The 26,085-nt window shown below is 44.1% G+C and overlaps 1 protein-coding gene and 1 long non-coding RNA gene across 3 annotated transcripts in view; one reads left to right on the top strand and one right to left on the bottom strand.

The window, feature by feature from the left end:
• LOC139534105 (uncharacterized) overlaps positions 1-26,085 on the top strand; it is a 982,995-nt gene that overhangs the window by 225,533 nt on the left and 731,377 nt on the right. The gene's annotated exons all lie outside the window — the stretch shown is intronic.
• Positions 25,285-26,085, bottom strand: part of LOC139534104 (ubiquitin carboxyl-terminal hydrolase 15-like) — an 85,222-nt gene continuing 84,421 nt past the window's right edge. For both annotated transcript variants that reach the window (XM_071332867.1, XM_071332868.1), the window contains one exon: positions 25,285-25,537. In XM_071332867.1, the coding sequence (XP_071188968.1) occupies positions 25,463-25,537 (75 nt within the window). In that variant the 3' untranslated portion in view covers positions 25,285-25,462. The remainder of the gene's footprint in view (positions 25,538-26,085) is intronic.

The following is a 26,085-nucleotide window of genomic DNA, read 5'->3' as shown; positions in this document are numbered from 1 at the left end:
AAAACAGTTATAGACTTTAATGGCTGTGATAGGAGAAAACTGAGGATGGATCAACAACATTGTAGTAACTCCACAATACTAACCTAAATGACAGCAAAGAAGGAAGCTTGTACAGAATACAAATATTCCAAAACCTGCATCTATCTTTCTACTTTTAAACTCGGACAAAACAGAGATGCTTGTTCCAGGTCCCAAGAAACAAAGAGATCTTCTGTTGAATCTGACAATTATTCTTGATGGTTGTACAGTCCTCTCAAATAAAACTGTGAAGGATCTCGGCGTTACTTTGGACCCTTATCTCTCTTTTGACGAACATATCAAGACTGTTTCAAGGACAGCTTTTTTCCATCTACGTAACATTGCAAAAATCAGAAATGTTCTGTCCAAAAATGATGCAGAAAATGTATCTATGCTTTTGTTACTTCTAGGTTAGGCTACTGCAATGCTCTACTTTCCGGCTACCCGGATAAAGCACTAAATAAACTTCAGTTAGTCCTAAATACGGCTGCTATAATCCTGACTAGAACCCCAAATTTGATCATATTACTCCAGTGCTAGCCTCTATACACTGGCTTCCTGTTAAGGCAAGGGCTGATTTCAAGGTTTTACTGTTAACCTACAAAGCATTACACGGGCTTGCTCCTACCGATCTTTCCGATTTGGTCCTGCCGTACATACCTACACGTACGCTACGGTCACAAGACGCAGGCCTCCTAATTGTCCCAAGAATTTCTAAGCAAACAGCTGGAGGCAGGGCTTTCTCCTATAGAGCTCCATTTTTATGGAATGGTCTGCCTAACCATGTGAGAGACACAGACTCGGTCTCAACCTTTAAGTCTTTATTGAAGACTCATCTCTTCAGTAGGTCCTATGATTGAGTGTAGTCTGGCCCAGGAGTGTGAAGGTGAACGGAAAGGCACTGGAGCAACGAACCGCGCTTGCTGTCTCTGCCTGGCCGGTTCCCCTCTCTCCACTGGGATTCGCTGCCTCTAATCCTATTACAGTGGCTGAGTCACTGGCTTACTGGTGCTCTTCCATGCCATCCCTAGGAGGGGTGCGTCACTTGAGTGGGTTGAGTCACTGACGTGGTCTTCCTGTCTGGGTTGGCAACCCCCTTGGGTTGTGCCGTGGCGGAGATCTTTGTGGGCTATACTCGGTCTTGTCTCAGGATGGTAAGTTGGTGGTTGAAGATATCCCTCTAGTGGTGTGGGGGCTGTGCTTTGGCAAAGTGGGTGGGGTTATATCCTGCCTGTTTGGCCCTGTCCGGGGGTATCACCGGATGGGGCCACAGTGTCTCCTGACCCCTCCTGTCTCAACCTCCAGTATTTATGCTGCAGTAGTTTATGTGTCGGGGGGCTAGGGTTAGTCTGTTATATCTGGAGTATTTCTCTTGTCTTATCCGGTGTCCTGTGTGATTTTAAGTATGCTCTCTCCAATTCTCTACTTCTCTCTTTCTTTCTCTCTCTCGGAGGACCTGAGCCCTAGGACCATGCCTCAGGACTACCTGGCATGATGACTCCTTGCTGTCCCCAGTCCACCTGGCCATGCTGCTGCTCCAGTTTCAACTGTTCTGCCTGCGGCTATGGAACCCTGACCTGTTCACCGGACGTGCTTCCTGTCCCAGACCTGCTGTTTTCAACTCTCTAGAGACAGCAGGAGCGGTAGAGATACTCTCAATGATCGGCTATGAAAAGCCAACTGACATTTACTCCTGAGATGCTGACCTGTTGCACCCTTGACAACTACTATGATTATTATTATTTGACCATTCTGGTCATTTATGAACATTTGAACATCTTGGCCATGTTCTGTTATAATCTCCACCCGGCACAGCCAGAAGAGGACTGGCCACCCCTCATAGCCTGGTTCCTCTCTAGGTTTCTTCCTAGGTTTTGGCCTTTCTAGGGAGTTTTTCCTAGCCACCGTGCTTCTACACCTGCATTGCTTGCTGTTTGGGGCTTTAGGCTGGGTTTCTGTACAGCACTTTGAGATATCAGCTGATGTAAGAAGGGCTATATAAATAAATCTGATTTGATCCTGTTTGCAATAACACAAAAGTAAAACTGAAAACAATGTGATAAAGAAATAATCTTTATGTCCTGAATACAAAGAATTATGTTAGGGGCAAACAATAATCTAAAACACAAAGACAAATGTACACTGGAGTTGCTTACCAAGACAACATTGAATGTTCCTGAGTGGCCTAGTTAAAGTTTTGACTTAAATCTATGACAAGACTCGAAAATGGCTGTCTAGCTATGAACAACAACCAAGTTGACAGAGCTTAAAGAATTTTTTTAAGAATAATGTGCAGATATTGTACAATCCAGGTGTGCAAAACCTTAGAGACTTACCCAGAAAGACTCACAGCTGTAATTGCTGCCAAAGGTGATTCTAACATGTGTTGGCTCAGATATCTCTGTATTTCATTTTCAATAACTTTGCAAAAATGTCTAAAAACAGATTTTCACTTTGTCATTATGGTGTATTGTGTTTAAAATTATTGAGAAAAAAAATATTTAATCAATTTTGAATTCAGGCTGTAACAACAAAATGGGGAATAAGTCAAATGGTATGAATACTTTCTGAAAGCACTGTACATTTGGCGTGTTTAGTCTTGCTCAACACACACACACACACACACACAACCTCAAACAAAAGATACTTAGGCTGGGAAGTCAACAGTGTTTGTATCAGATAGGGGCCAAGGCAAGGTGTGCATGCCAGGATTCCAGTGTAAAGAAGGTGGAGTGCTGCCGAATAGGGGAATGCCTACTTCCTCAATAATGTTTAAGGAGTTATTGTAATGGAGGAGGTAAGGTGAACCACACAAGCGTGATGAGTAACCTTGCCTGAGGCTTGCAAGATTTCCTGTCGTTTAGCTACCAGAGCCAATACCTTGGCTTTAGGTCATTGGGCTAACACGATCTTGTCAGAGACCCTGTAGGAACCCAGTCGGTCACTCAAGGCTGAATGGTCACACAAGGCTGAACTCAAGAGTTTTGAATGAGCTCAGTTCTTCATAGTAAACCCCTGTACTATAGGTCAAAAAGTTACACAACACTCAAAGCATCGTATATGGCAATGAAGGATGGCGGCAGCATACTTTATGTTAAGCCTCTTCACCTGTAAAAATAGAATATGCGTCTATCAATCAATATCAAAAAGCCTGTGAAATCTATACATGTACAAACATTTATATGAACAGTATTCATCTTATCTGGACACAGGTGTTTGGTAGGCATATGTCCACAGTCAGGTTGAGATGAACAGATTTCTACTTCAAAAGGAAGACATAAAACACAAACATGTCAGTGAGCTTTCGAAGAAGAAAAAGATTTCCTAACGGCTTCTGTAATTCTGTTTAGGTGTGTCCCCTCTCTCTTTCATGTACTACCTAGTACTGTGTTTCTGTCAGTTCTTCACGGTATTAGACTAGCAGTTAAGAACATTGGGTCAGTAACCGAAAGCTCACATTGAGGACATAACATTATAAAGACTGTGTTTGTGCAAAATGTAACTGTGAAAAAAGTGTGGCCTGCTCAAACGCTGACTGTTATGTCAGTTGTAACTATCAAATCAAAGTTTATTTGTCACGTGCGCCGAATACAACAAGTGTAGACCATACAGTGAAATGCTTACTTACAGGCTCTAACCAACAGCGCAAAAAAAGGTATCAGGTGAACAATAGGTAAGTAAAGAAATAAAAAACAACAGTGAATGAGCTTTACTCATTAACTAGACTTTCTAATGAAGTGTTCTAATCACACTGGTTTGAGACTACGCTGCAGTGACAACTGTAGAATGATTACACGCGTTAAAGGGTTAATCAAATTGGAAATGAGCTATTATCAGGCTGGTTAATGCAATGCATGTCGGTTGAATTTGGAAAAATCCACCCACACTCGGTCCCGCCCCACCTACTCAGCCAATCAGTAGCCGCTACTGCATTGCGGCATACTGCATACTTTTTACTAAACGGTACATGCTAAATAGTATGCAACGTTGAGTAAAGAGTATGCAGTTTTAGTATGTAGTACGCTAGTATGGGTATTCAAACACAGCCACTGTCTCTGTGTAAAAAGTTGAAACTGAAAAATTACGCAGAAAAAGCTTTATTTTTGTGGGCGCACTCAAGCCCGTTAAGACTTGGATCAGATGTGTATGAACCCTTTGTTTCAGACAGGTTCATGTCTCTGCAGAGTGGTGATGCTGTTAAACAGCCTGTGAAGATACTGTGAGACACTGGGGTAGCCCAATCCTTCATTTTGGAGGGTGTTCTTGTCAACGTTTGGACTTCCGCAGGTAGTCTTCCTCGAGAGCCTGTTTTTTTGGGACGGTTGAGTAACGCAGAGATTCTGGAAAAGCTTGAGGGCTTTTTGGCACACATGTCTCCAGAGGAGAAAGGCAACATCGTTGTACTGCTTTTAGAATATTAGGGTTTATTTTCAGATGTGCCAACTCAGTCAAATGTACTAGAGCATGACACGTTGGGGACTCGAGTGAATCCTGAAAAGAGAGAAACTGTAGTGAGGTAGAATTCATGCTTGAGCACTGCATTGCACAACATGGCAACAGTCCGTGGAGTACCCCCTGCATATTGGTACATAAGCCGGATGGGTCTCTGCACTTTTGTTTCCGATTTTCTCAAACTCATTGTCAGACTCGTACCCTTCGCCCAGGGTTGACGATTGTGTGGACCGTGTTGACACTGCTAAGTAGGTTAACAAGTTCGATCTGCTGAAGGGATTCTGGCAGGTCTGTTACATGGAATGACGCTGGAGAGACGAAGCAGGTATGGGGAGTAACATTTAATAAATGACGGACATATAACGAGACAGTTTCTGTTTGCTGACGCTGTGCCTAAGACAAAAGGCAACCAATGCAGCAGCGGGGAACAGAACTGGGGAACTGACAAATATAGGGGAGGAAATAACAGGTGATAAGTAAGTCCAGGTGAGTCCAATAACGCTGATGCGAGTGACGAGGGAGGGCAGGTGTGAGTGATGGATGGCAGGAGCGTGTGATGCAGGGTAAAATGGCGCCCTCAAGCGCCAGGGGAAGGGAAGAGCAGGAGAAGACGTGACAGTACACCTCCCTCTTGGGACGCCACCCGGCAGGAGCGTGAGAGCCTGGCGAGCCGGCCGAGGCATGAGAGCCTGACGATCCGGCTGAGGCAAGACGCCTGGCGATCCCGCAACTGAAGGGGAAGGGAAGCCCGATGATCCAGTGAAGTGTGACGTGGGATGGGAAGCCGCCAAGCCAGGAAAACCTCTCGAGCAAGCCAGGGCGTGGAAGGCCGACAGGCTGGCTTAGGCACCCCCGGATCCATCGGCGACGGGATCCACCCCGACGTTACCAACAAAACAAAAAACAAAAACTCCTGGACCAGCGGGGCGAACAAGAATTGACGATCCGGCTGAGGCCTGACGTGGGATGGGCGCCATCCGAGCCAAGGAAACCTCTTGAGCCAGCTAGGGCGTGAAAGCCCGACGAGCTGGCTAGGCATCCCCGGTTCCATCGGTGGCGACCCAGAGCCGCTGCCACCATTCCAACCGGAACGCCAGTACTCCCCGATGCTTCGTATGTATGGCTGCTGCATTCTGTCACGCGGAATGACGCTGTAGAGACAAAGCAGGTACGAGGAGTAAAACATTTAATTATAACGGACAGAGACGAGACAGGAACAGCGTCAGAACAAATTCAAAAGACAAAAACAATACAATGCAGCAGTGGGGAACAGAGCAAGGGAACAGACAAATATAGGGGAGGAAAAGCACATGTGATAAGTGAGTCCAGGTGAGTCCAATAACGCTGATGCGAGTGACGAGGGAGGGCAGGTGTGAGTGATGGATGGCAGGAGCGTGTGATGCAGGGTAATCTGGCACCCTCAAGCGCCAGGGGAAGGGAAGAGCGGGAGCAGACGTGACAAGGTCCCTGTAACTGAGCGAAAAAAATTATAAAATTAAACAAAAAGAGAAAAGGGGTGGCTGTTTTGTTCTGTACAATAGACCACCAATAAACGACATGTTTATATTAGGTAGTGATTCATTTATAGAGATACTGCCCCTAAAAAAACAACTAATCCCTTTGAAAACGGCCTATGTGGCATCAATGTGAGTCAGAAATATGTATTCTAGTGTCAAAATCGACTACAAAGTGTAAATCTGATCATTTTGGTCATAAAGTCAGTTCCATCTAATATTTTGAAACCTTAGTGTGTCACAACGAGTAAATGAAGGTTGGGTTTGGATAACAAGTATGTCAACAAATCATGCCCCCTTTTGCCAAGCTCCACATGCAAATCGCCCCTCCGCACACGTCGCTTGCCTTCATTGAATAGGCTCCATTGTTTCATCGCCCCCAACACGTTCAAAGGATCACGGCCGCTTGAGACTGAAAAGCCCTTTACAGATTGACCATGCAATGCATGCTTCCAGCAGGATGCACAGCCAACAACCAGTTTGCATGCCCTGCCAAAGGACCCTATTATTAGGAATAGGTTGTTGAGCCACAGTGGCGGTGAGCATACCAGTAGCTAGACCATAGACTGCTGGTTATGTATCTGGTTAAGTCTATTTTTATAATAATTGATTATAAATCACTAGCATAGCTGAAATTTGCTTTTTACCTAGCAAGCTAACGTTACCTGGCTGACGTTAGCCTACCCCAGTACAACTCGGATTTGGATGGGAAACACGATAACACTTCAAAGAAGGCAAATAATTAGAGGGAAAACCTTTTGTCATGATTGTGATGTTGCCAGATTGACTTAAAATGCAGTGGAACAACAGCCAGCTAACTAAGATGGAGGGGCCCACTGTATTTTAGCTAGCATTAGCATTGCTAGCTATTTTTTGCTAGAACTTTGCTAATAACAGTAATGGTAGCATCTCTCTAAAATACATTTGACGACATCATAAAATGGAAGTTGTTTGTTACTAATTATTTGCCTAATTTAGCAATGTCATCGTATTTCCATGCCACTCCAAGTTAGTGTAATTTAGACTAAACAGACACATTAGCCTTCAAAGTGCAACCCATGTCTAGGGTCGGCTGCTTTGCGTGATATATTGCTGTCTCTACCTTCTTGCCCGTTGTGCTGTTGTCTGTTCCCAATCATGTTTTTAGCATGTTTTGTGCTGCTAATGTTGTGCTGCTGCCATGTTGTGTTGCTACCATGCTGTATTGTCATGTGTTGCTGCCATGCTATGTTATAGTTCTTCTTCTTCGATCAGGTTTACCGGCGGTTGGTATCCAATATGCTACATTACCAACACCTACTAGACTGGAGTACAACTCCCTTATACTTTGTCTGAATTTTTTTTTAAATAATAATAAATACCATAACACAACAACCACAAAAAAATTCAAAAAAATAAATATAATAGAAATAACACCACCCTTCTCCACTATTTAAATAGATTTAGTCCTACCTCATGTCAAGAACGTGAAAGGATGGGACATCACCACTTAACACACCCTGTAACTCTTCTGATGTCAAATACTTATTTGCAGCTGCCACCACAACCTACATTTTCTGCGACTTTGTTCCAACCCTGCAGTACAGTTGATAAACATTGCTATAAATGCTAAAAATCCAATCTTACTGAAACATATATCACTTGTTGGCCTATCCCTCTGTACTGGTTAGCGATGCACCGATATGACATTTTGGCTGATACCAATATCCAATATTTTCTTTGCCAAAAAAAATCGATACCGATAACGATATAAAAAAATGTTGCGGCCTTTTAAGCATTCTAGTACAGTTAAATAGTTAACACACACACATGGACGCAGCGGTCTAAGGCACTGCATCTCAGTGCAAGAGGCTTCACTACAGTCCCTGGTTCGAATCCAGGCTGTATCACATCCGGCCATGATTGGGAGTCTCATAGGGTAGCGCACAATTGGCCCTGTGTCGCCCGGGTGTGGCCGGGGTAGGCTGTCATTGTAAATAAGAATTTGTTCTTAACTGACTTGCCTAGTTAAATAAAGGTTAAATAAAAAAATAAGGCACAAATAAATATTGGATGCAGCTATGGTGGTACTAGCTAACTCATGTCTGACTACAACAGTGTACATACTACCAGCACCAAACTCAAACCAACCCAGGGCCATAGCAAAACATGTCACAGTTGGTTGGGTTGCATAGTGTAACGGGTCTAATCCAATCTGGAGCCAATCCGTCTACATCTGTAAAACATGAGATACAGAGACAGCTTTTCTATGGAGCGCTGTTTGGGTCTTTGCATGTCAAAAATGATACATGTCAAATAAGCTTATAATTTGACACGTCAAATAAGCTTTTAATTTGACACGTCAAATAACACAATTGTATTATAGAATGTTGTGTGTGCTGAATTTGCACGTGCAAGCCATGCTCCACCACTACGATCAGTAGCACTGTCAAAGCTGTACGAAATATAAATCTGCACACAAGCACACACCCGCCGCAAACGATGTGTTTACAATGCCGCGTTGGTAATAAGGCATTATTTGTTAGACCGAATGGGAAAACGTCTGTGTGAGCATTTGAAATAAGATCAGGATAAAAAATGTTAGCAAATATTTTTGGTACAGATGTTATTAGCAACTTCTGCGGTAGCTAGAAAGCTTTGCCTTTAGCTTGGTACCTAGCTAGCACCAATGCAACCAGCCTGAAAACAATGACCAGTAGAAACTGCAGTCATTTTCAATATTCTTAAAAATGATTTAGGAATCCATGTGAGCAACTATTAGCTAAGTAGCCACTTGTTGTTGACTTCAGTTCATGAAAATAAATAGCTAGCTAGCTACTTAAAACTTCTTAATAGGGGGTGCCATTTCCACTTAACAAATTAAACGGCCTCGTACTCTGTTCTAGATCATATGATATGCATATTATTATTACTATTGGATAGAAAACACTCTGAAGTTTCTAAAACTGTTTGAATTATATCTGTGAGTAAAACAGAACTCATTTGGCAGGCAAACTTCCAAACAGGAAGTGAAAATTCTGAAATGGGTCTCTGTGAAAGGCATCGCCTATTCAATTGCCTTGTATTTATGGATATGTATGCACTTCATACGCCTTCCACTAGATGTCAACAGGCAGTACAATGTTGAATGAGGTGTCTGGCCTGATGCGGGACCGAATGAGAGCTTTTGGAGTGACAGGTCAGCCATATTGGCAGTATTTTGCGTAGACACGAAGAAATGCTCCGTCTGGGACGTTATTGGATCTATTTCTGAAAAACATACTAAAGATGGATTATCAACTGAGTTTGACCAGTTTATTCGACTATTATTATGACTTTTTGAATTTTTCGTTCATGCGTAAAATCTTCATGGACACTTGAGCTCCACCATGCTAGCCAAAGTTGCTAATTCGACAGAAGAAATGGACATTCTAAAACAAAACCATGATTTATTGTGGAACTAGGACTCCTTGCACTGCATTCTGATGAAAGATCATCAAAGGTAAGAGAATATTTATGATGTTATTTCGTATTTTTGTGGAATATGTTGACTCCAACATGGCGGAGAATGGCTGAGCGCTGTCTCAGATTATTGCATGCTGTGCTTTTTACTAAAGTTATTTTTTGAAATCTAACACAGCGGTTGCATTAAGAACCAGTGTATCTTTATTTATTTGCCCAACATGTATTTTTCAGCAAAGTTTATGATGAGTTTTTCTGTTAGATTACGTGACTCTCTAAAATTTCTCCGGACAATTTGGAGCATTTTGGCGCAATGTTCACAATGTAAAACCAGGATTTGTAGCTATAAATATGCACATTTTCGAACAAAACATAAATGTATTGTATAACATGATGTTATAAGACTGTCATCTGATGAAGTTGTTCAAAGGTTAGTGATTATCTTTATCTCTATTTGTGGGTTTTGTGAAAGCTATCTTTGCGGTGAAAAAATGGCGTTGTGTTTTGGGCTATTGTGGTGAGCTAACATAAATATATGTTGTGTTTTCGCTGTAAAACATTTAAAAAATCGGACATGTTGGCTGGATTCACAAGATGCTTATCTTTCATTTGCTGTATTGGACTTGTGATTTCATGAAATTATATTATATGATATTCCCTGTGGCGCTAGGCTAGGCTATGCTAGTCAGCGTTTCTGATGAGAAGGATCCCGGATCCGGGAGGGTGATCAAGTAGAGGTTTTAACCCTGTTGCCCAAAGCTAATGTTATAAGCAGCCAGCTAGCCTCCTTCTACGAGTGAGGCTTGACGTTATGTGTTGTGAAGCCAGCCACAATAGTAGAATTTGCGTTTGGCCTTCAAAATAAAAGACCCTCTTTGAAAGTGATGAAGAACGTTACTTTTGATGCAATCATGCCATATTTAGACTACATAATGTTATTAAACAAGGTTGGAGTGTTGTAATGTGGAGCAATGAAATGGGGTATCTGTCTACTCGTGGACACCCACAGAACACAATTGTGAAGAGCTTACGCAAATATTAGCGTTATGTGGGAAATCTGTGGGAAATCACCTCCCCAGTCAGCCTATTGTGCGTACTGACAATCATATTGCACTGTACAGCCTTACCCAAGGATTGGGGATCAATGAAATGGGGTATAAGTCAATTAAGTACCCAAGTGCTTTATTCCCAATGTCCTCCTCAGAGTTATCAGACTCCAAAACATCCACGTTGTATTGTTTTTCCTCTGGAATAGTGTTCAATACACATAGTAGTTTGACTGGTACAATAAATGTGGCTAAATTCAGTGGTTTCAGAGTCCCGCAATAAGAGCTACAACGCTAATGTTCTCTGTGTGTCACTGAGTAGACTGATACCCCATGTCATTGATCCACAATCCATAGGTAAAGCCGTACAGGGAAATAAGTATGCCACCAATGCAATGTCTTAATACATCCAGTGTGATTTCAACAGATTTAGTCAAATTAACAAATTATCTTTTGTTGAATTTATATAACATCCCAAACTCGTTTAGCATGATCTATTGAATTATGGTATAATTCCACTATTTGTATTCATTTTCATCACTGTCAATGTCAGACTTTTATTGTGGCTAATCCTTATTGTGGCTTCACATAGGTACGTCCGACCACCATTAATCAAATAAGAACTGTCTTATAAATTAGGGGTATTTTAGATGACACCTAGATATATAAAGTCAGAAAAAAAGGCCCTTTTTCAGGACCCTGTCTTTCAAAGATAATTCGTAAAAATCCAAATAACTTTACAGATCTTCATTGTAAAGGGTTTAAACACTGTTTCCCATGCTTGTTCAATGAACCATAAACAATTAATGAAAATGCACCTGTGGAACAGTCGTTACAACCCTAACAGCTTACAGACAGTAGGCAATTAAGGTCACAGTTATGAAAACGTAGGACACTAAAGAGGCATTTCTACTGACTCTGAAAATCCCCCCCAAAAAGATGACCAGGGTCCCTGCTCATCTGTGTGAACGTGCCTTAGGCATGCTGCAAGGAGGCATGAGGACTGCAGATGTGGCCAGGGCAATAATTTGCCATGTCCGTACTGTGAGACGCCTAAGACAGCGCTACAGGGAGACAGGACGGACAGCTGATCGTCCTCGCAGTGGCAGACCATGTGTAACAACACCTGCACAGGATCGGTACATCCGAACATCACACCTGCGGGACAGGTACAGGATGGCAACAACAATGGCCCGAGTTACACCAGGAACGCCGTACTGTGAGACGCCTAAGACAGCACTAGAGGGAGACAGGACGGACAGCTGATCGTCCTCGCAGTGGCAGACCATGTGTAACAACACCTGCACAGGATCGGTACATCCGAACATCACACCTGCGGGACAGGTACAGGATGGCAACAACAACTGCCCGAGTTACACCAGGAACACACCAGGAACGCACAATCCCTCCATCAGTGCTCAGACTGTCTGCAATAGGCTGAGAGAGGCTGGAATGAGGGCTTGTAGGCCTGTTGTAAGGCAGGTCCACACCAGACATCACCGGCAATAACGTCGCCTATAGGCACAAACCCACCGCCGCTGGACCAGACAGGACTGGCAAAAAGTGCTCTTCACTGACGAGTCGCGGTTTTGTCTCACCAGGGGTGGTGGTTGGATTCACGTTTATTGTTGAAGGAATGAGCATTACACCGAGGCCTGTACTCTGGAGCGGGATCGATTTGGAGGTGGAGGGTCCGTCATGGTCTGGGACGGTGTGTCACAGCGTTATCGGACTGAGATTGTTGTCATTGCAGGCAATCTCAACGCTGTACGTTACAGGGAAGACATCCTCCTCCCTCATGTGGTACCGTTCCTGCAGGCTCATCCTGACATGACCCTCCAGCATGACAATGCCACCAGCCATACTGCTCGTTCTGTGCGTGATTTCCTGCAAGACAGAAATGTCAATGTTCCGCCATGGCCAGCGAAGAGCCCGAATCTCAATCCCATTGAACACATCTGGGACCTGTTGGATCGGAGGGTGAGGGCTAGGGCCATTTCCCCACAAATGTCCAGGAATGGGGTAACATCTCACAGCAATAACTGGCAAATCTGGTGCTGTCCATGAGGAGGAGATGCACTGCAGTGGCCACACCAGATACTGACTGTTACTTTTGACCCCCCCCCCCCTTTGTTCAGGGACACATTATTCCATTTCTGTTAGTCACATGTCTCTCACTGTCAACTGTGTTGACAGTGAGAGAACATTTCTTTTTTTTGCTGAGTTTAGCTTGCTAACTATAGCTTCTGATACAGTCGTTTTGGGGGAAGAACATTGTTTGCATCCATCAGCTAGCTAGCTTTTTTATGACCAGCACTGTCCAGAGCTTGGGGAAGTGTGTCTGTGCTGGTGTGGCAGGTGTGCGAGACAAAACTTTACCAGCATCATAGCATACGTATCGGTGAATCGTAGTGACATATGAAAGACGAGTGATAGTGTAATAACTAGGTAAAACATGTATGAACGTGTTCAATTATTGTGACGTGCAGTCATATTCAGGTCCTGATTTGTCAACAAGCTTATTTGACGTGTAACTTTTTTTGACACAAAGATCCAAACGGCATTCAAGACCACAGAATAAAATTCATTTTGATTTTCAAGTGCATTAGCAAAAAGCTTTGTCCTTTCTTCCGAACAAAATGCAATTGACCACTTGGCAGTCCATTATATCACCCTGTCACAGGCACTCCCAGTCAACACCACCTCATAAGATTGCCTGTTGCAGTTATTTGAAAGACGTCCAGTTTGCAGCCGAACATGCAGCATAGAGAAGACTAGCAAGGGGGCCCTCATCAGCATCATGCAGACATGCCCTCACTGTGAGCATTCCTACGAATGAAACAGTCAGCCACATGTTGGCAAGTATACGGCCAGCAACTTTCACCTGTCAGCAGCAACAGCTTTCACAGGCTCATTATTTTTTACACATAACCCACTTCATTACTTTGATACATTTGATAACCCAATTGTGAAACATAATGTATGTAAACTGACATTATTTGTTGCTTATTTTCTACTTCTTAGATGTATGTTACATTCCCCAGTTTCTGTGTTGTGGTTTGTTTGTATGTTTCAGGATGGCTTCCTGAAATTCCCCCAAGCAGCTGATTGGTCGGCCCCATTGATGATTGGAGCTGATCCCGCCCTCTCGTCAGAAACAGCTGTCTTCAATTACCGACTCCTTCTGAAGCTAGAAAAGGCAGTGTTTGTTGCTCAGACAGGAAGCAGATTTGGTATGTCCTATGTTGGTTGTTGCTGAGTGAGTGAGTGAGTGAGTGAGTGAGTGAGTGAGTGAGTGAGTGAGTGAGTGAGTGAGTGAGTGAGTGAGTGAGTGAGTGAGTGAGTGAGTGAGTGAGTGAGTGAGTGAGTGAGTCTTTAATGTCCTGAGTTAGTTTCTCTGACTTTTTTTTTGTGAAGTATTTTTTAGTGGTCCTGTGGAGGTATGTTTGTCCAAAGGTCTGTTTTGATTCTTGAAATTGTTTACTAACGTTTGTATTATTCTGTTTCATTTGTTCCCAGGGGGAAGGGGAAGGCACCTAGGGAGTGCTTAGGCAAGAGGCCTGAGGGCATACATAACCCGTAGTATTTACTGTCTATGCACACTAGGTAAAACCTGGGTGGACCACCCCCTGTATTTTGGTTAGCGCACCAGGCGGTGCTAAGTTAAGTAAGTAGTGGGTAGGCAGGTAAGGTAGGAGAGGGGGCTTTGACTTTTACTTTCTTTGCTTCGGTTCCGTCCAGCCCCTTTTCCCCAAATGACCATGTGACGGAATACATTTCCTGTAAACAGTACCAATCTCTGCCTCTGTCATCCTTACCCGCACCTACAATCCCATACCTCTTTCACTCCACGGGGAGTTGAGTTGTAGCAGGGTGTTGTGTTCCCTCTTCCTAGAGGTGTACGTAACAATGTTTATAATGTCCAGGGCATAACCTAGCCTGGTGAAACCAGCCTGAACGACATTCTATTTAGCTTTTAATTATATCTGAAGTGTAATAGAAAGGTGAATGGAGCGATCACCAGGCTAATCATAACCACCATTGAAAGTGTGGTGTGTGTGAGATTGACCAGTATCTTTGAGGGGTCAGGAGGTGATATACGCTGCTATGCCCATCAATGGGGCTCTGGCAAAGACCTCACCTCTTGTCTGCTCACCAATTGTCATCGGTCGGGAAATCAGAATTAGGAAGGTTTAGTCTGACTTCAACATACAGAAGTCGAAAGTTTACACACACACACACCTTAGCCCAGGTATATTGGCGAGAGCATAACCTCTCTGGGATATTTGGGACGCTAGCGTCCCACCTCGACAACAGCCAGTGAAATTGCAGAGCGCCAAATTCAAAACAGAAATCCCATAATGTAAATTCCTCAAACATACAAGTATTTTACACCATTTTAAAGATAAACTTCTTGTAAATCCAGCCACAGTGTCTGATTTCTAATAGGCTTTACGGCGAAAGCACACCAAACGATTACGTTAGGTCAGCACCTATTCACAGAAAACCATAAAGACATTTTCCAGCCAAGGAGAGCCCTCACAAAAGTCAGAAATAGCGATTAAATTAATCACTAACCTTTGATCTTCATCAGATGGCACTCACAGGACTTCATGTTACACAATAAATGTGTGTTTGGTTCAATAAAGTTAATCTTTATGTCCAAAAACCTCATTTGAAATTGGTGTGTTATGGTCAGAAATGCATTGTCTCAAACAAACATCCGGTGAAAGTGCAGAGAGCCACATCAAATTACAGAAATACTCATAATAAAAATTGATAAAAGATACAAGTGTTATGCATGGAAAAATAGATAAACTTCTCCTTAAAACTTCTTATGGCTGCAATCCCGTTAACGGGATCGATATGACAACAGCCAGTGAAAGTGCAGGGCACCAAATTCAAACAGAAATCTCAATTAAAATTCCTCAAACATACATGTATCTCATACCATTTTAAAGGTAATTGTTGTTAATCCTACCAAAGTGTCCGATTTCAAATAGGCTTTTCAGCGAAAGCACCACAAACGATTATGTTAGGTCAGCACCTATTCACAGAAAAACACAGCCATTTTTCCAGAGAGGAGTCACAAAAAGCACAAAGAGATAAAATGAATCACTAACCTTTGATGATCTTCATCAGATGACACTCATAGGACTTCATATTACACAATACATATATGTCTTGTTCGATTAAGTTCATGTTTATATCCAAAAACCTCCGTTAACATTGGCGCCATGTCCAGAAATGCCTCAAATATCCGGATAAATTGCAGAGAGCCATCGTCAATTAACAGAAATACTCATCATAAACTTTGATGAAAGATACATGTTTTACATAGAATTAAAGATACACTTGTTCTTAATGCAACCGCTGTGTCAGATTTCAAAAAGCTTTACGGCAAAACACAGTATTCAATAATCTGAAAACAGCGTTCAGCCACAAAAGCAAGCCATACAGTTACCCGCACAAATTGTGCAGTCAACAAAACTCATAAAAAGCATTATAAATCTTCACTTACCTTTGCTGATCTTCGTCGGAATGCACTCCCAGGACTCCCACTTCCACAAGAAATGTTCGTTTTTTTTCGGTAATGTCCATCATTTATGTCCAAATAGCTATTTTTGTCGCGTGTTTGGTATACAAATCCAACGTCAGGGAAGCGCGTTCACTAAAACCTGACGAAATGTCCAAAAGTTCCGTAACAGTCCGTAGAAACATGTCAAACGATGTATTGAATCAATCTTTAGAATGTTTTTAACATAAATCTTGCATAACGTTCCAACCGGAGAATTTCATTGACTTCAGATGAGCGATGGAACGGAGCTCCCTCTCATGTGAACGCGCATGGTCAAAGAATGGTCACCTCATGGCAGACCTGACTAATTCTCCTCTCATCCGGCCCCCCTTCACAGTAGAGTCATCAGACAAGGTTCTACAGACTGTTGACATCTAGTGGAAGCCGTAGGAAGTGAAAACTCATCCATATCTCGCTGTGATTTCATGGGAGCTTGGTTGAAAATCTACCAGCCTCAGAATTTCCACTTCCTGTTTGGATTTTTTCTCAGGTTTTTGCCCGCCATATGAGTTCTGTTATACTCACAGACATAATTCAAACAGTTTTAGAAACTTCAGAGTGTTTTCTATCCAATACTAATAATAATATGCATATATTAGCAACTATGACTAAGGAGCAGGCCGTTTACTCTGGGCACCTCTGTGCACCTTTCATCCAAGCTACTCAATACTGCCCCTGCAGCCATAAGAAGTTAATGCAACCGCTGTGTCAGATTTCAAAAACGCTTTACGGTGAAAGCACACCTTGCTTTCACAAAAACATACAGCCATTTTCCAAAGAAGGAGTGGTGTCACAAAAGTCAGAAATAGCATTATAAATATTAACTTACCTTTGATGATCTTCATCAGAATGCACTCCCAGGAATCCCAGTTCCACAATAAATGTTTGTTTTGTTCGATAAAGTCCATCATTTATGTCCAAATACTTCATTTTTGTTCACGCGTTCAGTACACAATCCAAACTCACGACGAGCGGGCAAGTCCATGCGAAAGTTCAGACGAAAAGTCATATTACAGTTTGTGGAAACATGTCAGACGAAGTATAGAATCAATCTTTAGGATGTTTTTAACATAAATCTTCAATAATGTTTCAACCGGAGAATTCATTTGTCTGTAGAAATGCGATGGAACGCAGGTCTAACTCTCACGTGAACACGGGTGGTCAGCTCATGGCCAGAGCCCTGACTCAGAGCCCTCATTCCCCTCTCCTACACAGTAGAAGCATCAAACACGGTTCTAAAGACTGTTGACATGTAGTGGAAGCCTTAGGAAGTGCAATATGACCCCATAGACACTGTATATTCGATAGGCGATGAGTTGAAAAACTACAAACCTCAGATTTCCCCCTTCCTGGTTGGATTTTCTCTCAGGTTTTTTCCTGCCATATGAGTTCTGTTATACTGACAGACCCAGCAGACTTGGACCAACTCCGCCACGCTGTCTCCCTGCAGGGAGCCACCATTGGGAGACATGAGGATTTGTTACAGGGCCTTTTGGAAGGGCTCTGTTCCTTGACGGAACACCACGACCATAGGTTGAAGGCTATTATGTAGCAAATCAGGGAGTTAGCTCAGAGGCTGCCTGCCACCTCTGAAAAACCCCAATCACCCAGTAATTTTTTCCCTCTCTGTGGTGAGTTGGTACAGCATATCCCGGCTCCCTGAGAACCTCGCTTACCTCTTCCAGAGAAATATTCGGGGAATCCTGGTGTGTGCCGTGTTTTCTTTCTCAGTACTCGCTTATTTTTGAGCTACAGCCATCTACGTTTCCTTCAGACTGATCGAAGATAGCGTATATCATTACGCAATTTAAAAATATATATATATATTTAACCTTTATTTAACCAGGAAGGGCTCATTGAGACTTAAAATCTCTTTTTCAAGAGCGTCCTTGCCAAGATAGGCAGCACCAAGTCATTACAAAAACTACAGACAAACAACATGAAAAACTACAAGTAATCTAGTAAAAACCATAGAATTCACAAGAGTATAACAAAATCAAAAACAGCAAATTAAAAACATTGACGGGTCAGGGAATCAGTCTCAAGATCATTCATCAGTGATTTAAAAACACCAATCGGGACAAGTTCTTCCAGTTTAAAAGTATTTTGTAAGGCGTTCCAAGACGATGGCGCAGAGTACATAAAAGTCCTTTTACCAAATTCAGTTCGGACATTTAGAACAGTTAGCAGGATAAAGTCCAGCAAATGAAGAGAGTACCCACCACATTTCTGAACAATAAAAATGCCCAAATAAAAAGGTAGTAAAATGGCTTTGTAAATTAAAGTATACAAGTGACTGATCCTACGAGTGACTAGAGAAGGCCAGCCAACCCTGGTATACAAAGTGCAGTGGTGCGTAAGGGTTTTGCAGTTTAAAATAAATCTCAAAGTGCCATGGTAAAGGGTCTCAATTGATCTCAAACACTGAGCGGAAGCATTCATATATAAAATATCCCCATACCCCAGTAATGTCGGGAAGGGCGTGCTCCTGGGCTACGGCAGTTTGGCAGCAACATTCTGCCATTGGTGGTCATCTGGACAAATTTATGGCAGAGGTGAGAAAGGTATTTGAGTCTCCGGTATCTGGGAGAAAGGCGGCCAGTAAACTGCTTGACATACGTCAAAACTCCCGTAGTGTGGCAGACTAGGCGGTTGATTTTCGCAAGATGGCTGCCGAGAGTGCCTGGAATCCGTAGTATCTTTACGATACTTTTCTGCACGGATTATCTGAGGATGTCAAGGATGAGCTAGCTGCCCGGGAATTACCGGTGGACCTCGACTCCCTTATTGCTCTAACCATCAAAATCAATGGACACCTAAGGGAACGTAGGAGTGAAAGGAGGTCTGGTCTCAGGCACACTCATGCACCCGCTATGGCTCGTTCCCCTTCGAGGGAATCCGGAAGTTTCCGAAGGCAGCTTTTCCGAGAGGATTCGAAGCCAACCGAGCTCTCTCGTGAATCTACAATGGATGATTTGGATACTCCTGAGCATATGCAGTTGGGAAGAGCTAGGTTGTCAGTTGGGGAACGCTCACAGAGGATGAACAGTAACTGTTGTCTGTACTGTGGAGGGGCAGGACATTTTATAGCTACCTGTCCTATTAGGAAACCCTTGTTTCTAGTGGGTACCAGCGCTACGGTGAATCAGACTGGGAGTTCCCTAATTCCCATCACCCGCACACCCTTTTTTTTGCTTGTGCTGTAGGGAGACCAATCCAAGTCTCTCCGAGTGCTCATTGACTCTGGGGCTGATGTTTGTCTTATGGACGCCACGATTGCTTCGGAGCTTGGTATGCCTCTCTCTGTGCCCATGGATGCTAGGGCACTGGACGGCCGCTCTATTGAGGAAGTCACCCATAGTACTGTGCCCATTCAATTATGGGTCGCTGCTAACCACAGTGAGACCATACAGTTCCTCCTCATTGCATCTCCCCATGTTCCAGTCGTTTTGGGATTTTCCTGGCTACAAAAACACAATCCTGTGATTGACTGGACCACAAGCTCCATCCTGGGTTGGAGCCCATTTTGCCATTCCCACTGCCTTCAAGCAGCACAGCCTTCCCCAAGTTGTCTCCCTCAGGATGTTAGCAAGACTGTGGATGTCTTTGCCATTCCCACTGAGTACCATGACCTCCTGGAGGTCTTCAGTAAGGCACGTGCTACTTCCCTTCCCCTGCACCCTCCTTATGACTTATGATCTTCTCCCAGGCACTACACCACCTTGGGGTCGGTTGTGTTCTCTGTCAGGACCAGAGACTAAAGCTATGGGGGAGTACATAGAGGAGTCTCTGGCCACTGGGGAAGTCCGTCTGTCTGCATCTCCTGCCGGCGCAGGGTTTTTCTTTGTGGAAAAGAAGGACAAGACCCTGCGTCCGTGCATTGACTACTGGGGACTTAACGACATTACTGTCAAGAATTACTGTCATGCTGTTTTCCAGGCTTTGGTCAATGATGTGCTTCGGGACATGCTAAACCGGTTTGTGTTCGTGTACCTTGACGACATCCTGTTTTTTTCTTGATCTGCACAACTACATGTTCTTCATGTCAGACGGGTCCTTCAGCACCTCCTGGAGAACCAACTGTTTATGAAAGGCAAGAAGTGTGAGTTACATCGCTCTACAATCACCTTTCTGGGATATGTCAGAGCCTTTCTGAGGGCAATGTTCAGATGGATCCTGGAAAGGTGAAAGCAGTGGTGGATTGGCCTCAACCAACGTCCATGGTGCAGTTGCAACAGTTTCTTGGTTTTGCAAACTTCTACCGCCGTTTCATTCGGGACTACAACACCATGGCGGCTCCCCTCTCGGCACTCACCTCTATCAAGGTACTGTTCAAATGGTCTCCAGCTGTTGACAAAGCCTTTGTGGACCTGAAGTATCGGTTCACAACAGCACCCATCCTGATCCATCCGGACCCCTCGCGTCAATTTGTGGTGGAAGTGGATGCTTCGGATGTCTGAATGGGGGCCATCCTGTTCCAGCGATCTGCCCAGGACCAGAAGGTTCATCCCTGTGCGTTCCTGTCCCATCGTCTCAATCCTGCTGAAAGGAACTACGATGTTGGCAATCGAGAACTCCTGGCGGTGAAGATGGCATTGGAAGAGTGGAGGCACTGGCTAGAAGGAGCAAAACAGCCATTCCTGGTCTAGATCGACCATAAAAACCTGGAATATCTCCATACAGCCAAGCGCCTCAACTCCAGGCAGGCCCGGTGGGCCCTACTGTTCACCAGATTTAACTTCAACATCTCCTGCCGCCCAGGGTCAAAGAATGTGAAGCCTGATGCCCTCTCCCGCCTATACAGTTCCTCTGCCACACCCTCGACCTCTGAAACGATTCTCCCTACCTCATGCCTTGCTGCCACTGTGGATTGGGGTATTGAGAACCTGGTCTGCGAGGCACAACACTCCCAGCCTGGACCTGAAGGGGGCCCGGATTTTTTTGTTTTTCCCTAATCCAGTCCGGGGTCCTGTAATGGACTCATTCCTCCAGGCTGACCTGTCATCCAGGGTCCCGTCGTACACTAGCCTTCCTTCGACAACGTTTCTGGTGGCCCACAATGGTCCCTGACATCTCTGCCTTCGTCACCGCATGCACTGTGTGTGCTCAAAACAAGACTCCACTGCAAGCTCCTTCTGGCCTCCTGCAGCCACTACCGGTCCCTCTTCGTCCTTGGTCTCATATCTCTGGACTTTGTCACTGGACTCCCTCCCCATCTTATGGCAACACTGTCATTCTGACGGTAGTCGACCGGTTCTTCAAGGCCGCCCATTTCATCCCTCTCCCCAAACTACCTTCTGCCAAGGAGACGGCCCAGCTTATGGTGCAGCATGTCTTCCGGATCCACGGACTCCCGGTAGACATGGTCTCCGATTGGGGTCCTTAGTTCTCGTCTCAGTAATGGAAGGCATTCTGCATCCTTATTGGGTCGTCGGCCAGCCTGTCATCCGGATTCCATCCCCAAACTAACGGTCAGTCAGAGCGAGCAAATCAAGACCTGGAGACTACCTTAAGGTGCCTGGTCTCAACCAACCCCAGTACCTGGAGCCGTCAACTGGTCTGGGTGAAGTATGCCTGGAACACTCTTCCCAGTTCTGCCACGGAACTCTCCCCTTTCGAGTGCTCCATGGGCTAATCAGCCTCCACTCTTCCCTGAACAAGAGCAGGAGGTCAGCGTACCCTCGGCCCAGATGTTTGTCCGCCATTGTCGGCGTACCTAGAGAAGAGCCAGGGCGGCTATTCTCAAGACCAACTCCAGGTATCGTCGACAAGCGGACCGTCGCCGGACCCCAGCTCCCCGCTACCGTATTGGGCAGAGGGTATGACTGTCCACATGGGACCTGCCCCTTCGGGTAGTCCCGCAAACTGTCCCCTCGTTTCATTGGTCCTTTTGCCATCTCCAGAGTCCTGAGTTCCACTGCTGTCCATCTTGTGTTATCCCGTACCCACCGTATTCACCCTACCTTCCATGTGTCTAAGATTAAGCCTGTGTCTCACTGTTCTTTGTCTTCTGTCCCCAGGCCCACCCCCCTCCCTGTGTCATTGATGGCCATCCGGCCTACACGGTAAAACGTCTCCTGGGTGTTCGACCACGGGGCAGGGGTTTCCAGTACCTGGTTGACTGGGAGGGTTACGGCCCGGAGGAGAGGTGCTGGGTTCCCGCTAGAGACATCCTGGATCCAGCCCTCATCACCGACTTCCACCGCCGACACCGCAGTCAACCAGGTATGCACCCTGGTAGGATGCCAGGTGGCATCCCTAGAGGGGGGGGTGTACTGTCACACCCTGTCCTCATTATTGTCTCAACCCCCTCCAGGTGTCGCTTGTTTTCCCCAGTGTATTTTCCCTGTGTTTCCTGTCTCTCTGTGACAGTTTGTCTTGTATGTTCCAGGTCAACCAGCGTTTTTCCCATACTCCTGCCTTTGCTATTCTCTTTTTTCTAGTCCTCCCGGTTTTGACCCTTGCCTGTTCTGGACTCTGTACCCACCTGCCTGACCATTCTGCCTGCCTTGACCACGAGCCTTTCTGCTACTCTGTACCTCCTGAACTCTGATCTGGTTTTGACCTTTTTCCTGTCCACGACTATTCTCTTGCCTACTCCTTTTGGATTATTAAACATTGTAAGACTCCAACCATCTGCCTCCTGTGTCTGCATCTGGGTCTCGCCTTGTGTCATGCAACTGTGGGAAATTTAGGGCATTACTCAAGAGATAGTTCTGAAGGATGAATAAACAAAAATACTGATCTCTCCCATCTGTTGCCGTCATCTTGACTACCCATTTTGAAGAGGACGAGGTCGTAAGGGATATCAAACATAGGATGAGGTGGAAACAGAAGAAGAAACTAATGAAAACAATGATGAAGAACCAGAAGAAACCTGTCAAATGCTAAAATGGACTACCTTACCAACCCAAAACCCCCTGATTGACATTTTAATGAATAACCATAGAATTCCATATTTGGTGGACACTGGGGCCGCTGCCCTACCTGTTCTCCCCTCAAAGAAAACAATGTGCACAGTTGTAGCATCTGGAATTCCCTCTGAAGAATGTTTGACCTTTCCCCTAGAAGTGATGTAGGGTGAGGGTAAATGGAAACACATATTCCTATATTCATCTGCCTGGCCAATACATTTATCAGGAAGAGAAATTAATTTTACACATCAGATATCTGTTGCATGTACTGAAGAAGGACTGTCATTGGGATCAAGAGAAAATGAAATCTCCTGTGCCGAATTAACTGTTAATATTCTTGGCATTTGAATGATCAACATGTGGAGGGACAGCTGAGAGATTTAGCCCTCTCTTCACCATTGCATGTTTCTGAACATCTACATTGTACTGCTGCTGTTCCCTCATTTGAAAAATACCCTGAATACCCATAGAGATGGTTAAACCAAAAAGAGAAAGTTGAGATACATGAGTGGGATATACAGAGGAGAAGACTTCATAGCAGCTGGAGATACTAAGAGAAATATGTATGAAATCCCTGGCTCTGTTCCCCATTGTAGCTTATCAAAAGCACCAGGAAACCAATGGAAAAATGTGGGTGTTTGGATGACAATAACCAATTCCCATTGAAACCATGCCTGTGGTATTACAAGATCATTCACACATTGATTGGCTAAAAGACATACATTAAAAACTGTGAGCTAAATCAAAGATCGACATTGGACGCATTAAAGGAGCTGCGCCACTTGTGGTCGTTCCAAAAAATACCCACTTTGTGCAAGACCTTAGAATAGTAAACTATGCTGGACATGCTAGAGCAGCTCTGGTGCCTAACACTGTTAACATTTTATCCCAGGTGCCCCCAGGTAGTTGTTGATTGATTTGGCAAATGTTTTTTGGGGGTTTGCTCACAATCAGAGGAGAGATTTAATAAGAACACTTGAGCATTGTTGATATTCTGAGCAGAAAATGGTAACAAAGTTTCCCCAAGTAAAATGCAGTTATGCCGGAGCACCGTTAGATATTTAGGTCATGACATTACTTCCAAGGGTCGCTCCCTCTCCAAAGATAGATTAGAGGCAATTCAAGTTTTGCCTAAAACTGTTACTAAGCAGCACATGTCTTTGTCAGGTGTGGCTGGTTACTGTCGTCCGTTGTTGAAAGACTATGCAGCGATAGTTCAACCATTGCAGGATTGTATTTATGGGAGAAAGATGGACGCGAGTGAAATTGTGGTCTGGACAGATGAGGCTGAAACAGCATTGGTAAAATTGAAACAAACTCTGATGTCTGCTCTTTGCCTGGGCCTGCCAGACCATATGAAACCTTTTCATCTATTTGTTTCTGAGACGGGTGGATTTATGTCAGCAGTTTTGACACAGTATCATGGTGGTGTGGGATATAGACCTGTGGGCTATTATTCTAAACGATTGGATAGTGTTATCAGGGGAATGGTTTCCTGTTTGAGGTCAGTAGTGGCAGCTACTGAGGCTGTTTTGGCTTGTTCTGATATTGTGGCTATGTCTCCGCTAACCGTTCATGTGCCTCATGCTTGCACAAAAATTAATACACAGGCTATTCAGATTGACTGTAGGCCTAGGTTGGACTAGGCCTAGTTCTCAGAACATTTCTGCAAGAAATTATTGTTGAATGACTAACATTGTTGGGCGCGGCATTTTCAATATCCATGGCGTCCCATCCAAGGCTTGAAGGACCCTTTGAGCACTTAATGATGGACTTCATAGAGTTTACCCCTTGTGAGGGGAATAATTATTGTTGACATGTTTTCTAAATGGATTGAAGCTTTTTTTATGGCGGTTTTGGAGTCGTGGCTTCTTCCACGCTGAGCGGCCTTTCAGGTTATGTCGATTATAGGACTCGTTTTACTGTGGATATAGATACTTTTGTACCTGTTTCCTCCAGCATCTTCACACGGTCCTTTGCTGTTGTTCTGGGATTGACTTGCACTTTTCGCACCAAAGTACGTTCATCTCTAGGAGACAGAACGCATCTCCTTCCTGATCGGTATGACAGCTGTGTGGTCCTATGGTGTTTATACTTGCGTACTATTGTTTGTACAGATGAACGTGGTAACTTCAGGCGTTTGGAAATTCCTCCCAAGGATGAACCAGACTTGTGGAGGTCTACAAACGAGTTTTAACGACTCCAACATAAGTTTGTAAACTTCCGACCTCAACTGTATCACTGTGTTAGAAATGGAAACACCACCCACATCCTGTATTAGGAGGAAACTCACAAGGCAAATAATTTCAAACATCTTTCACTTGTCTGAAAGACAATAATATTAAATCATCCTATTGTCAAGGTAATCATTCACAAAGTCCTTTAAAAAAGACCAACTCTTTTACACTGGTATCAGTCCCACATAGATAACTATTAAAAATTATGTTCTGACAGTCTGCCAGTAGTGAGGAATTCTTCTTCTGTTCCACTGGTTGCACTTCACAGGTGATCTTGTATTGTTTCAGGTACAGTCAAGGGATATTGCTGCAGCCTCAGACGATAGATTCTCATAACCTGTAACGAAGGAAACAATAAAGTGAAAGTAACATGTCCTGGTTTCAAGAGAAATTGATATTTCACATAGATTTCCCTAAGTAAGCATGTCCCAATTTTCAGGAAAACGTTTCACCTAGATATCCCTAATATGACGACTGCGGTATACAACATAGAAGCTTATCAGGTTCTGATCATCTTACTATGCTTCTTCACCCGAGATTTGCCCCCGATTGCTAATCAATCAGTTATTCTCCAGGCTCCGCTTTGTCATCAACATGGACAATCTTGCAATGAATATGGACAACCTTGCATTGAATGACATGTATCCATCGTGATTTTCCCTGAACTTTTACTGTTGACCTCATTATGAGCAAAACTTGATAAGGACTTTCCCATTTTGGCCCTAATGTGTCCGTCACATTTTTTTACCATCACCCACTATCCTGGCACTACGTCATGCCCCCCTCGGGAGTTTTCCCCCATTAGAGAGTTGTATGCAATAGTTAACCTCTCTTGGGTACGTGAGACGTTAGCGTCCCACCTCTTCAACAGCCAGTGAAACTGCT

The sequence above is a fragment of the Salvelinus alpinus genome, chromosome 11 (assembly GCF_045679555.1).
Source record: "Salvelinus alpinus chromosome 11, SLU_Salpinus.1, whole genome shotgun sequence".
Taxonomy (NCBI): domain Eukaryota; kingdom Metazoa; phylum Chordata; class Actinopteri; order Salmoniformes; family Salmonidae; genus Salvelinus; species Salvelinus alpinus.
Note: the sequence above shows the minus strand (reverse complement) of the source record. Positions and strands in the feature narration are given on the sequence as shown.